The following is a 15,620-nucleotide window of genomic DNA, read 5'->3' as shown; positions in this document are numbered from 1 at the left end:
CCCTTAATGGATCCAGATGGCCAGGGCTATAAAAGCATACCCCCTTTGCTCTTTTATTGTGACCCTGAGGTCACAAATTATCTCCAAGATGTAAGAGTCACTCATTTTTCTCAACAGTCAGATTGTTGTTCAGCATTCTCTATCCCATTTATCTCAGGCCAAACCTCAACAATGACAGAAGCAACTGATTAGTCCAAAACCCAGCAAAAGACATAAATGTCTTCTGCTTTAAACATTTCAGTAAGTCCTTCCTAGTTCTAAAAAGAACTATTCTGAGGTTCAGATTATCACAGGCAGTTGTACCACCTGACACTGATGGATAACATTTATACTGTTTCCTATCCTTGAAAATTGAAAAAAAAAAAATCAAACAATTAAAATCTTTTATCAAGACATTTTTAACTTAATAAAGAACTTATCATTTCAACTTGTTATGTTCAAGCATAAATACATCTTTCCTTTTTGTAAAAAAAAAAAAAAAAGTCTTCCATTATGATAATGAAATTGCCTTGAACCTGCATAGAGAATAATACACAAAATAATGTAATATACTAAATAATGTAATAAGGTTAATTTCTTTCCTGCTGTCACTAATATTCATGCTAACAGTCTCTCTTCAGCTTGACATCAATTAATGATTTTAATTCCAGGCTCTTGTCACAGTGTTCACTCCCCTTTTCTCTAATTAAAATGGATGACGCTCGATGCAGATAAAACACACAAGGCTTCTGTTTTTGTAACATTTCTATTCATTAGTATTTTTGCTTTTACAATAAATGGCTTTTAGCACTAATTGCAGTAGAATAAGATGAAAGGAACTTTTTATGAACATAAAGTATAGTCTTTATATATCCAGAAAAGGTACCAGGTATGGGAATCACCACCGAAGTGACCAAACTCCTTAGGATAGAAAACCGCTGGTGTCCTTAAACCTGCCAGTTACATACCAAATACCTCTATTTCCAAAGCTATGATGCTTCAAGACATCTCTTTTTTCATGGTGTATTTTTTTTTAAAGACTACAAGAAAGAGAAACTCTTAATGATTTTTAATAAAAAAAGTTGTTAATGTCTACAGAAGATAGAATATACTAATATTAGTTTAACAGAAAAAATGTTTTTAATAAATTTCAGATTGCTACATATCAGATAGTTGTTGACTATCTTCAAAACAATGTTCAGGATCTTGGAATCAACTCTTTTGGGAAACATTTTACCCCCAACTTACTGCACTGCCATCCAGAAGCCTCATTCTGGGAACAACAGTTCATGGATCTTTTCCCAACAGTATTTCTTCTCTCAAAAAGTCATTATTATAGAAATTGATCAAATAAAGAAAACCCAAATTCATGGCAAAAGGAAATTTATGCTACAAAACAACTGGAAGGAACAGTTTGTTGCAAAAGCAGTTATAGTCCACTGATGGAAGGCTTTATTTGGCCCTCAGAGTACTTAGCAGATGGCAGACTTCAAAAATACTGCAGCTCAACTCATGCATCCTTTGGGTGATCCTCCCCCTGCCAGGTGAATCTAACAACTGCCCCCTAACAGTAGGTAAGCTGCCAGTTTGGTGCCAATGCTGAATTCCCAAAAGAGAGAAACTAATCCACTAAATTTCTTACTCTGATAACAGTTCCAAATTTTAAGTGGGATTTTAATATCTTTGTCATATTTGGGTAAAAGCTGATTGAGAAGAAAGGACTTCCATATGCCAAATGGGTCCCAAAAAAACTTTTCTTGAGTGAAAACAACTGTTTTTTTTGTTTTGTTTTGTTTTGTTTTTTTGTTTTTTTTTTTTTTTTTTTTTTTTTTTTGAGGCGGAGTCTTCACTCTGTCGCCCAGGCTGGAGTGCAGTGGCACCATCTCGGCTCACTGCAAGCTCCGCCTCCCGGGTTCGCGCCATTCTCCTGCCTCAGCCTCCGGAGTAGCTGGGACTACAGGCGCCCGCCACCGCGCCCGGCTAATTTTTTGTATTTTAGTAGAGACGGGGTTTCACCGTGTTAGCCAGGATGGTCTCGATCTACTGACCTCGTGATCCGCCCACCTCGGCCTCCCAAAGTGCAGGGATTACAGGCGTGAGCCACCGCGCCCGGCCGAAAACAACTGTTTTAAAGGTACACTTCCAATTCCAGAGGAGAATTGGAATTCCAGGAAGAATTCAGCAAGTTGCTGAAATACACAGTGGTTCCCTAGAACAGGTGAGAGGGAAAATTAACTTGCATCCCTCAATGCTAAAATGAGATGAAACCGGTTTTAAAATACAAAATGGTTAGAAGTTGAAAAAGAGATAAAAGAAAGCATTAACAGGGAGACTACTAACCATTAACACAATCACAACTTGTGAAGAATCCAGGCAGTTAAAAGACTGTCCACCTTCCATAAGCTTTGTGCTTAGTGGGAGGGAGACTGAACGTGAGGGTGGAATTTTTCTAGTTTGCTAAATTATACATATTCTTGGGAACAAGACCTAGCTCCCAAACTGCCATCTCTATGAAGCAATCACTACTAACTCCAGCCCCACTGATCGTTCCCCTGCCCAAAACTCTGTAATCATCTATTTTAACAATTGATTATATGATCTTTTCCCCCCTGCCCAGAGACAGGGGTCTTACTCTGTTGCCCAGGCCGGAGTGTAGTAGTATAATCACAGCTCATTTCATCACTGAACTCCTGGGCTCAAGCCATCCTCCCACACGAGCCTCCTGAGTATCTGGGACTACAGGTGCACACCACCATGCCCCACTAATTAAAAAAAAATTTTTTTAGAGATAGAGTCTTGCTATGTTGCCCAGGCTGATCTCGAACTCCTGGCCTCAAGTGATCCTCCCACCTCAGCCTTCTGATGTAAAAAAAATCAGCTTTACATCAATTTTTTAATGTTAATGCGTTTACATCTTTTTCTCTTAACAAAGGTAAGGGATCCCTGAGAGAGGAAACAACATTATTAAAATAATAATTTTAAAAAGACTTATACTATCTGATATGGGTTGGCTGTGTCCCCACCCAAATCTCATCATGAATTGTAGTTCCCATAATCCCCACGTGTCATGGGAGGGACTAGGTGGAGATAACTGAATCATGGGGGCAGTTTCCCCTCCTGTTCCTTGTGATAGTGAGTTAGTTCTTACAAAATCTGATGGTTTTATAAGGGGCTTCCCCCTTTGCTGGGCTCTCATTCTTCTCTTTCCTGCCACCATGTGAAGAAGGACGTGTTTGCTTCCTCTTCTGCCATGCTTTTAAGTTTCCTGAGACCTCCCTAGCCCTATGGAACTGTGAGTCAATTAGACGTCTTTCCTTTATAAATTACCCAGTCTCGGGTCTCAAGTATGTCCTTATAGCAGCATGAGAATAGACTAATATACTGTCTGATACACTTAATATATTGTGAAACAACAAGGATCGTTGTCTTATACTGACTAATAAAACATTAGAATAATATTTCCCTAACCAACAGACACAAAGACATCTCAATAGATACTCACTCAAGTCATGTTCAGGCTTTCATGGGCATTAAAGCACCTACAATTATTGCCAATGCAGAGAGATGCTCTTAAGCCAAATACATCTAGGACAGCTCTCATCAGAAATCAAACTGCATTTTCCTACTTCATTTGCAGTATCTGTCAATAAAATCAGTTTCAAATATATAGTATGCCTAAGGCTTAATTTTCCTCAAGTATTCATCTATATTTTTTCCTTATTTATTTATTTATTTACTTTCTTTTAGAGACAGGCTCTCACTCTGTCGCACAAGCTGGGGTGCAGTGGCACAACCACAGCAGCTCACTGCAGCCTCGAACTCCTGGGCTGAAGTGATGCTCTTGCCAAAGTGTTAGGATTACAAAGTGTTAGGATTACAGGTGTTACAGGTGTGAGCCAACACACCCAGTCAAGTATTTATCTAAGTAGTTACATTCTACAAAGCAGGTTAACAGATTCTTAAAAATTCTTATTTACCTGTGCAATAAAAATTAAAAAAACAAACTTGAAACTATTGATTAGAATTGACTTTTCTAAAGGATTCACAAGGTCAACGAAACATGAAAAATGATGCTACAGGATAGAAAAAATGTTTCCCATAAAAGGTTAATTTTTAAAAGGCAATCTTTGCATGACAATAAGTGATCTAAATGCAAAGATTCTTGTTAGGAAAACAAACATGTATCGTCTGCTGAAAAGGATCCTACCAACTGAGATGACAAAAAACGTCTCTCAAAAGTTCAAGTAATTATTTGAAGCAGGTATTACTGAGAGCAGTTGGTAAAACTAAAAAGAGAGGAAATGGCATGCAGAAAATCCACATAAACTCGCAAAATGACACACCAAGAATGGGGAGTATCCCACTGAAGGACACAGAGAGTTCAATGGTCTAGTACTGAAAACACAAGGCTTGGAAAGATGATTGAAACATTGAATAATGGAAAGTTTCAGATCATCTATTTCCTAAGGAGATTTATAAATATTCCTTCTATACTAGGAGGATTTCATAAGAAATTAATTAACTTTTACATATTTCCACTAGAAGCATTCAGTATCCCTGGAAATGTTCCCAAGCACAACTTACTATGTAGATATAGATGATAATATTGTAATAGCTTTCAATGGCTGAATAACTACAAAATACAAGCCAGCTAACATTATAAACCTCATTTAATAGAATGAATAACATGAGGAGAATATTATTTGAGAGTTGGGAAATTTGGCCAGATATCACAACTAATATTTTATGTTTCAAAACATCTTTCCTTCTTTCTGTCCCTCTTTCCCATTTGTCTGTTCACACAGACCTGACCGTGATCCAGAAAACATTTAACATGATTTTCTAAGAACACATAAAAATGCAAAATAAAAATGAAAATAGATGTCAACTTCTTAAAAGTACGTATGTGTGGAAAATGTGTACTTTATAGGAAAAAAATGATTAGAATGGCACAGACCAGTATGTTAACAGTGTGTTAATACAGATAATTTTTTGTTGTTGTTGATTGTAATTTTATGAGTTTCTCCCAAATTTTTCTGTAGTTTTCAGTGTTAGAATAAACTTAGAACTAGAGCTTAAAAAAGTAAATGTTTTAAACAAGTGAGAAAGGTGGGAAAGAGAAAACTGAAAAAGAAGGAGCAGTGGTAAGCACATACTTTCATAAGTCCACAAAACAGAAGCCAGAAAGTAGAGACAGGTTACAACACTGCTTTAAACTTGCTCGCAGGTCTATAAAACAATCAACTCTGGTTTCTACAGCCAGTTAGAGGAGTAAGCTGGACACGGCTGAGCCAGGAGTCAACGGTCTTCACTTGCCCTCGGTATTTCCCCAGTGACTCAGAATGTTGTGGGATGTCAGTATTCCAGGAAAAGCAAAAAGTGAGGGGTTGAGAGGATGTTTTGAGAAGAAATAAGTTTGGAGAATGGTGACTCTCTGTTCCTATCTTGGTGACTCATAATGTACATGAACTTGGTAGAATTTTGAGAAATAACAGTAGAAAAATATGCATACACTGGTTTAAACAAGTGTTTCTCAAACATACTTGTAAATAGAACACATTCTCTGCTGCTGAACACTGGGCAATCCCGTACCACACAGTATATATACTACCATTTAAAAATACATGGAGGTATCACTGGAGCAAAAACAACAGAAAGCCAACATGTTATTTGTGATGTGTGGTCAACAGAGAAATCTACCACTGGGCTTTGTACGGGAGGCTAAGTAGACCTGAAGTTACGTAGATCACTTAATTGGAGCATGTTCTGTTTTGAGTTTGGTGCCTAAACCTTTCATGTGGTGGAAATGAATCAGTAGAGGTGCTGTCCCTAGGCATGCCTGAAACACAAGTCAGAGGGACAAAGCACTGAATTCACATTTTTGCTTAGTTTCCCAGTCTATCTCCAATGCAGCCAGCAGCATCTCTGAAAAGATAGGGTACCTAGGTTCAGTGCTCCAGAATGAGAAGTCAAAAACAGCATGTCAGAAAACCTGTTACCTTCCCCCTTGGCATCATGCCCAGACTCCCTGCTTCTCAAGAAGACTGTACTCATGGAGGCTCTAGTCTGAGGCAGGGCAGGGCTAGTAGAGCAGAGCACAGATCCATACAGCGATCTTCCTAGTCCATTTCTCCCACATGGATGGCATTTACTCAAGACCCAACCTCACAGTGTTGGTAGCGAGTGACGGAAAGGAAAGGAGGTCAGCAAGAATGAAGTCAAACTTCATCTTGGACCCTGCTCAGAACAATCTAGTTTATTGTCACCATCTAAATAGATCTTAACATTGAAAAAAAAACATTTAAAATTATATCATAGCCCTTTTAGTTTTTCAGTATTTATATCTTGAGCAATATTCAGGATTCACAGATGTATACAGGCAAAAAAAGTTTTGGTTTGTGGACAATCATAACTCATGGGGGAATGTTGAGTTTTCTATTTTTATATAGAACCAGCCAAAATAATTTTTGGAATTCAAATAGCTACAGTGGTAAATAATATCCCAGGAGATATTTCACTACTAGTCAGCAGTGAGGGAAAGGTTGTGAGGAGAATATAAGTTGTGGTTTATTTATTTTTATTGATTCCTCCAGTCAAAATGTTTTCAATGAAGCTGCAGTTTCCACTCTCAAAAAGAACACTGCCAATACTACAGGCAGAACAGAAAGGAGGACATATAGAAGAAGGCTTGCCCTATTAAAACACAAGTGCCAAACCTACTTCACTTCATAGTTCAGTCTGTTTCTTGCATTCACTTGCTCTATTACAAAATCCATGAGTTTAAATAAAACATACTTGCAAAAAGTTGTTATTGAAATACAAAGTCAAAGTATAATAATTTTCTTAAATTATGAGCCTCATTGATTTTTTTAATGGACCATTCACTTGTTCCTTGACCCTGAAAGATTTTTATTTTAGGCCTCCTGTACATTGTAAATTCATTATGATCAACCTAGTTCCCAGAAGTATTGCATCATTAGAGGTACAGAGATGGAAATTAAAAGCAAAACTGAGAAGTGAACTGTGCCTTAGGCAAATTAATAATACAAGTGAAACCATTATGTAAAAATCATTGTTTGGCTGGAAATATTTGACTAAGCATCATAAAAGTATTTTGGAAAACGTTGATAGAATTCTGCATGGAAAAATAGCAGTCACCTTAAACTGCAAAGAATATTTAGAAGATGAAAAATAGTACAGGATTAATGAAGCTATCTATCCCCTGTGGCAGGTATCAAGATATAGGGGGAGGTATAATGTTTCTGTCACTGAGATTACTCTCTAAGTAAATTACGTATCTGCCTGTGGATGAATCTGAGTTCATACATTTACCTGGTATAGTCTCCTCCTTTAGGGGAGAAGAAACACTTCTAGGATAGAAGTTTATAATTCTGAGTCACTAAATGCTATGGCACGCACACTAAGGAACACTATGCACCCAAACCCCAAAATAGTGAGTTCACTAATAAGTTTGGGTATCCCAAAATTGATGAAAAAATAGAGTCCTATAAAGCAAGGTGAAATGATTTTTTAAAAATAAAAATTGAGGAAGAACCAGCACACTTGCTTCATAAATTTAAAATCTGTATTTTTCCCTCATACATTTTCTACCCTGAAAAGCTACGGAGACTCAGAGTAACCATCCTACTCAAAAGAACCCTTAGAGGTATTAGAACGATGAATGAAAAAATACACAAACACTAATCTCTTTTAAATAAAACTGTTGTAGGATACCATTTTCAGTTCTTTCATTCATTAAGTATTTGAATAAAAGCATCCTAGCTTTAGAATTATGGTAGGAATACTGGACTTAATCTTAAAGATGCTGGGCTACAGTCCTAGCTATGGACAGTACTTAGCTTTATAACCTTCATGAAGATACCGGAAACTCACTGAAATCCCAGATTACTCAAAGTAAAACAGACATAGTACCTCTCACTCTGGCTGCTTAGAAAATGAAATGTGATGACAGAGAGACGCTCACTATGAGCCTGTAAACTCTAATAACAAAAGTGTGAGATGGCTTTCTCACCCCCTGGAATTATAATGAGAAAAATTCTAATCACTTAGAAAAATGGTTTTCGAGTGCCTGCTTAGAGTAACTCTTTTCATTCATTTCATTGGTCTTTAAGTTCTCAACATGGAAATGATTCAACAATAGGTAACAATCTATCTGGAAGACATGGAAAACTTAAGTGGAAAATGTCACAAAATGTAAAGATGGTGAAATAGAAGGAGAATCAAGAAGTAAGTGTCAGGTTTGAAAGAAAAACAACATAAAGAATAGCAGCCTCCTGAATTCTTATTATACTTTAAGTGTGATATAAAAATTTGAAGAGTTTTATTTCCAGAAGAATATTTCTTTAAAATTATTATAGTATAGTAAATATCCACATATCAGTGAGGCAGGATTTTAAGTACTTTTTGTGTTATTTTAAAAAAATCATAAATTCAGTATTAATGTTTATTTATTCATCTAATAAGCTGTTCTATTTCCTATGCAAAAGATCTTAACTAAAGCAATTAAAATCCACTTTGATGTCACAAATACATATAAGTTTTTTTTTTTTTTAAATCTCTCTTTACAGTATATTCACTCACAACCATCAATATTTGGGTTGATACAGGAAATATAAAGAGTAATTAAATGCAAAATCTTTACATTAAAAAAGAAAGTAGAAAGAAAAAAAAAAAGAACCTCTTTCTAAGGAGGTTTAATCAAGTAACTGAAGTCTACCTCTCCTGTTCCTGCTTCATTCGCATCCTCTCCTCTTCTGACGTAAAGGATTCCTGTATTTTTATTTTACCCGTTTTCTCAATCTTGTCATCTTTTCGATGTTTGCCAAACCTGTTAATAACAAAAAATTCTAACTTGTCAATATATACAAAATGAGCTTTCTTTTGTTTGTGGTGATGACAGGTACCCAATGAAATGAATGTTCGCTTCTTCAAAACAGGGACCAGGTGTCTTCTGTAGTCAGTAGTTTGGGTCAGGACCAGTATTTTGAATCAGATAATTTTATTTATTTTTAATTAGAACTTCCCAGAGAAAACTCTCAAGGAAAATGATCTCAACAGCAGTTTTTCTTTTAGCAAAACAAAAACAAACAACAACAAGAGTTGTGGTTTATCCTTATTAAATGATTAATATATCTGCAGGACTAAGTGCTGAATACTTCAGATGCTAGAGGAAGAAAGATCCGCATTGGAGTGGGTTTTTCTTAGGACTAAAAAATGATAAACCACAATCATCTAGTTAATAATCTCTCCATAAACAACTATTCTTTATTTTCACAGCCAGGCTTATTGGAAACATTCATCATAGTTTAAAAACTGACAAAGGAGGCCATGTTTGCAAGGTTTAAAGTACAATGGATAATTTACACTGCACTTTAATTAAATTGAAAGGTTTAAGGTATTCTAATCAAATAATCTCCTAAATGTGATAAAAAGCAATCACTGAATGTGGCATCTATGACTTAGAAATCCACATCTGATCAAAAACAAACACATGGAACAAACCCATGATTCAAAAACAGTTCACACAAACTTCTGCAGATGGGTGCTGAGCTCTTTAAGAAAACACTAACATTATTCTCTTCTGGCATCCAAAATATCTCAGTTTGATATTCAAACTTGGTATCAATTTCTTTCCCTGCTCTGTTATTTTTCTCTGTAAAAGACCATATTGCCTGGAATGCATGCACTCTATATCCGTAAGCAATCTTCATCTGTAATGCACTGGTCACCAGATGTTTCAAAAGAGAAATATTTTATAGACAGTCACACGACTCAGCATTCAGAAATAATTAAAGTATATTGAGTATTTCTTTCTGAAGAATAACAGTAATCTGCCTTACTGTGACAATTTCATATCAAAAAAGAGGGTCAGGCCCAGTGGTTCACGCCTGTAATCCTAGCACTTTGGGAGGCTGAGGCGTTGGGAGGCTGAGGCAGAAGGACTGCTTGAGCTCAGGAGTTCAAGACCAGCCTGGGTAACATAGCGAGACCTCGTCTCTACTAAATATCAAAACAATCAGCCAGCCAGTTGTGGTGGTGTGCACCTGTAACCCCAGCTACTCCAGAGGCTGAGGCAGAAGGATCACTTGAGCCTGGGAGTTCGAAGTTGTGTGAACCATGATGGCGCCACTGGGTTCTAGACTGGGAAAGACGGAGACCCTGTTTCTAAAAAGAAAGAAAGAAACAGAGAAGAGGAAAGGGTCCCAAAGTTGACATAAAAGAGAAAAAATTATTTCTATTAATGGTTTGGTTGATAGCATAGTTTTTTTATTAACACAAATCTGATTTCAAATACTTGTCTACATATGAATTAAAGTGTATGTGGGCACACCTCATATGTTGATTAAAGTAACACTATGTTTGAAAGGGGTCTATAAACACAAAAAGGAAAGTATTCTTAAAATGTTAAAACAGAAGAAAGGTAAAACACCACCATCACTACTTTAAAAATTATATACATTGCTATACAGCAATCAAAACTGGCTGTAAATTAACTTTATAAGGCAAATCTATCCTTAAAATTACATTTTTGATCACTGCGATTGCAAAAAAGAAAAAGAGAAAATTCTCCAGAACTGAAATCCAGAATCTGACCATGTTTCACAAGGTATAAAATACATGCTATGCATTTAAAACTAATAAATATAAAACATTAAAAATAAAAGACTTCGCACTATTTTTGTGAAAATATCAATTATGCATAATGATGGGCTTTACAGAATGAATGAATAAATGAAAGAAAATATATTAAAACCTGATACATCTCAGGAGAAGTCAACATTTAAAACATCACACTCATTCATCAGACAAAAACGTACTGAGCATCTACCATGCAGTCGGCTTATTTGAGACACCCAGGCTATAAACAGTAAACAGAGCACATTAGGTCATTTCAACTGCCATAGAGCTTCGATTGCTTATACTCAGGTAACAAATTCGCATATAACACATCAGAGTGCACAGTGTTAAGAGGGAAAGCAAAGCAAGTAAGGAGACCAGGAGTGATGGGGAGGGGGATGGCCTCTCTCCTAAGTCGACATGTGAGCAGAGATCTGAGCTAGAGGGACCCAGCCTCATTGGCATGAGTCAGCAAGGCAGAAGAGCAGGCAAGTGCCAAGGCCCTCAGACACAGGCAGGCTGAGTGTCTCTGAGGAATGGCAAGGGCAGTGATAGGGCTAGAATGGGAGAGAAAAAGAGATGGCAGCAGGAAATGAAGAAGAGCAGCATCAGGGGTCAGACCATGTGGGTTCTTGCCCACCACACAGGATTTTGGATTTTACTGGGATGACATGAAAAGCCACTGAAGGATATGGAACAGAGGACCAGCATTGGTGACATTTTAATGACCCTGGATGCAGTGTGAAGAACTGCAGGTGAAAAGCTGAAATCAGGGAGAATGGTCAGGAGGCTATGGTGATGAACCAGCTGGTAGGAGGAGAGTGAGAGAAGTGCTTAGTTTCTGGACATATTTTGATAGCAGCATCAATAAAATTTGCTGATGGGGAGGTCATGGACGTTAGGGAAAGATAGTCACTGATGATTCCAAGGTTTTAGCCAAGCAACTGGAAGAAAGGAGTTACTGTCCAGCAAGATACACAGGGCCAGGGAAGGAAAAGGTTTGGAGGACTTGGGAGTGAAGATGTCATAATAACAAAAATACAAGGGACAGCATAGGGCTGGATAGATTAATCTGAGTGTCAGCAGACAGCATTTAAAGCCAGGGCATTCACTTCGTCCTGGAAGTTCTGCAACACTGAGGCATCTCAAAGTATAAAAATGTACAAATCCTAACTTCCAGAAAAGTGTAAGTTCAAATTTTAATACTTCATTTTACTTATAATGAGGTATTCCTAAAGGTAAATCATTTTAAACATTCAGTGTTTCTGTTCGTAAGTCTTTCAATGATACAATGGTGCCATGCTGACCTACTGATTTTTAAGACACTGTGCTGGTTCACATTCCTACATACCAAATGACAGAAATACAACTCTGCACCATAACTGAGAAACACCATGCAGTGGCACACAGAACAAACTATTCTCTATCTGTACCAAAAGGTACAGTTTAGTCTTTAAGAAATAGTGTGCATATGCTCCTTTAGTAATCGTGAGCAAAGATTTAGATTGGTTGATTTTGCATGTTTTAAAACAGATTAGATACTTTCAGCCAAAACGTAATGTTGAGTTAATTAGCTATGTTAAAATCTTTGTAGAAAATGGTATTGTTCCTACATTGTAAAGAAGGTTTCAGTTCGCCCACGTAGTCTTACACATATATGAACTCAGTCAATCAACCTTCACCTTTTTTTTTTTTAGACAGAGTCTTGTTCTGTCACCCAGGCTAGAGTACAGTGGCACAATCTCGGCTCACTGCAAGCTCTGCCTCCCGGGTTCACGCCATTCTCCTGTCTCAGCCTCCCGAGTAGCTGAGACTACAGGCGCCCATCACACGCCTGGCTAATTTTTTTTTTTTTTTTTTTTTTTTTGTATTTTTAGTAGAGACGGGGTTTCACTGTGTTAACCAGGATGGTCTCGATCTCCTGACCTCGTGATCTGCCAGCCTCAGACTCCCAAAGTGCTGGGATTACAGACATGAGCCACCGCGCCCAGCCCAACCTTCACCTTTTTCTCATAAGTATATATGACATTTTTTAAAGAGTAGAATCCTGATTCATACTTAAGGATTCCACATTTTCCCACTGTGTTTGGTATGAAAATATTAGTTAGGTTCCTAGACCACCCCCTAATCACTGGAATAACTATTTTATTATTTGTAAATGTATTACCAAACTGTTATAAAGCACTTTCTTTTTTTAAGAGTATAGATTTGGCCGGGTGCAGCGGCTCATGCCTCTAATCCCAGCACTTTGGGAGGTCGAGGTGGACAGATCACTTAAGGTCAGGAGTTCAAGACGGCAACATGATGAAACCTCGTCTCTACTAACAATATAAAAAGTAGCTGTGTGTGATGGTGCATGCCTGTAGTCTCAGCTACTCAAGGGACTGAGGTGTAAGAACTGTTTGAGCCTGGGAGGTGGAGGCTGCAGTGATCCTGATTGTGCCACTGTACTCCAGCCTGGGTGACAGAGTAAGACCTTGTCTCAAAAAATAATACAGATTCAAGATTAACGTATGAAAATTAAAGAAGCCATAGGTAAAATGTTAATAGGTCAGTATTGGACATTTCTTTTAGTAATTGCTATAGTTTATAAATCATGTGATTTCTTTAAGGTATACTATAAAATCACAGCATATTACTTTATAATTGGGGCAAAAATTGATCACTCACAGCTGTAATTTTTTGACAAATGAAATAAACTGTAAATAAAAAATACACCAACCATTCTAAAATGTAAAAAAAGAAAAAAAAAGCATCTATACCCATATTCACCCTAATAGCCAATATTATTGTACTTCTTAATTTATAGTTGCTTAATTCCTAAAAAGGGGAGGCAGTCATTGAAAAATTTCACCTATACGTATACTCGCAAAGACAGTTTCAGAGCTGAAATTGGCAATTACCCTATGAAGACAATCACTTAACAGTAAAATGCTCAAAAACCTGGAAGGTATCAATTATTTTCACGTTATCATCTTTTAAAAGCCATGGATGAATGTCAGATGAGTCACTTTCCAAGAAACAGCATAGCTGAAGAAATACTGTGGTAATGGTTTCTCCAGGACCAAACCCATTCTCAGCACAGAATCAGAGTTCTGCAATCTGCTCTGACTCACACAAATGTTCAAAGAGAAAACTCTACTACCCAGCAGGTGTCAGGCTGAAAGGTAAAGTGGCCACCTACACTGGTACCTCAGGAAGAATCTGCTAGTTATGTCTTAAGTCATATCAACATAGATGAATGACCGTCTTTTTTGGAGACAGTGTCTCACTCTGTCAGTCAGGCTAGAGTGCAGTGGTGCAATCCAATCTCAGCTCACTGCAACCTCCTGGGCTCATGCCTTCTTCCCACCTCAGCCTCCTGAGTAGCTGGGACTACAGGTGCATGGTACCTACCATGCTCAGCTTATTTTTGTTGGTAGAGATGGAGTTTCCCATATTGCCCAAGCAGGTCTTTTTTTTTTTTTTTTTTTTTTTTGAGAACATAGGCTTGCTCTGTTGCCCAGGCTAGACTGCAGTGGCGAGATCTCAGCTGGCTGCAACCTCCGCCTCCCAGTTTCAAGTGATTCTCCTGCCTCAGCCTCCCAAGAAGCTAGGACTACAGTCGTGTGCCACCACACCTGGCTAATTTTTGCATTTTTAGTAGAGGTGGGGTTTCGTCATGTTGGCCAGACTGGTCTCAAACTCCTGGTCTCAAGTGATCTACCCGCACCAGACTCCCAGAGTGCTGGGACTACAGGCGTGAGCTACTGCATCTGGCCAGATCTTAATAATTAATAATAATAATAATAAAAGCAGAGGGATAAAAAGAAAATACCTTTAAAAAGTTGAGAGAAATGAAAAATTGCTTAGTTGCTTAGAGGCAGTGCTGCATTAGGAGTGAAGGTACACTTTTAAAAATGCCACACTCCACCAGAAACTCCTTCACAGAAAGATGCAGTGAGTGAACCCTGTCTTATTCAGAGCAGAATTGACTGTAACCCATGTTCAGTGTATAGTTTTCTTCATAAAGGACACAGCAATGTCTTCGTTCAGCTGAAGTAATCTCAAACTAATCTGCTAAATGGGTTTTACAATGACGCGTTACAAATGAGATCACTGCAATCTGCCAGATCGGCCATGTGTACCGTTACCGTCAACAATGATGGCCAAAACCGGAACTTGATGATGAATGGGGAAAGCAAAAAGCAAACAAAATGACAACAAAGGATGGCAACAAATTCTATTGTTTTTATAATGAAATAAATGTCATTGAAAAGTAACTACTGCTAAGAGTTTCCTTGCTATTAAAACCATCGTTTGGGTTTTCAGCAAAGTCACATAATTCTCTCTGCAGTATAAATACTACTGAAATATTTTACTATTTAAATAGTAATATTTCTGCTGCTACCAAAATTAGAGGTCTTTAGAAAAAAAATTACATGGAGTAACAATGCATAGCATCCTGCGATAAATAAAAATACAATTAATTTTGTAATGAACGTGTTTTTCCTAATACCATACTTTGAAACATGATACAATGTTTTAAAAAAAGTCTTAAAAATCTGCTGCCATATTTAAAAATAGATGAACAGAATATCCGGAACCAATTATCTTGTAAGGTTTAGGAATAGTCTTTAAAATAAGTCTTTCTTCAAAACACCCCACTAAAATGTCACCTAGAAATCTGGTATTTCTCACTGCTAATTACCCAGGTCTTCATGTCTAAGAAGTCTTTTCTACACCGCATGTCTATTTACCCAAAGAAATTTGTAGGTTATGTGATACTGCTTGGCTGGGGAAGATAATTTAAAATGAATCAAATACGAATTCAGTCTCAGCTACCAGAAGTTACATATCCTCTGCAAATGCCCAACTCCTGTCCTGGAATGGTCAATACAGTCACTAGTTCAATATTCTGCCTTGTGGCTGCCCGTCATTTCTACATATTTGCACTATCACATGATCCATTCTGTCCTTTTCTTCAGGAATTCATTTTCTCTTTCTGGAACCTTCCTGTTATT

The 15,620-nt window shown here is 37.4% G+C and overlaps 1 protein-coding gene across 26 annotated transcripts in view; it reads right to left on the bottom strand.

Moving 5' to 3' along the window:
* LOC105495968 (par-3 family cell polarity regulator) overlaps positions 1-15,620 on the bottom strand; it is a 719,051-nt gene that overhangs the window by 168,178 nt on the left and 535,253 nt on the right. For 22 of the 26 annotated variants that reach the window (XM_011765958.3, XM_011765959.3, XM_011765963.3 and 19 more), the window contains one exon: positions 8,717-8,827. The exons of the other annotated variants lie outside the window; for them this stretch is intronic. In XM_011765958.3, the coding sequence (XP_011764260.2) occupies positions 8,717-8,827 (111 nt within the window). The remainder of the gene's footprint in view (positions 1-8,716; positions 8,828-15,620) is intronic. 26 annotated transcript variants of the gene reach the window in all.

This window comes from Macaca nemestrina, chromosome 9 (genome assembly GCF_043159975.1).
Source record: "Macaca nemestrina isolate mMacNem1 chromosome 9, mMacNem.hap1, whole genome shotgun sequence".
NCBI classification, from domain to species: domain Eukaryota; kingdom Metazoa; phylum Chordata; class Mammalia; order Primates; family Cercopithecidae; genus Macaca; species Macaca nemestrina.
The sequence above is the reverse complement of the archived record's forward strand: the minus strand, read 5'-3'. Positions and strand labels throughout refer to the sequence as shown.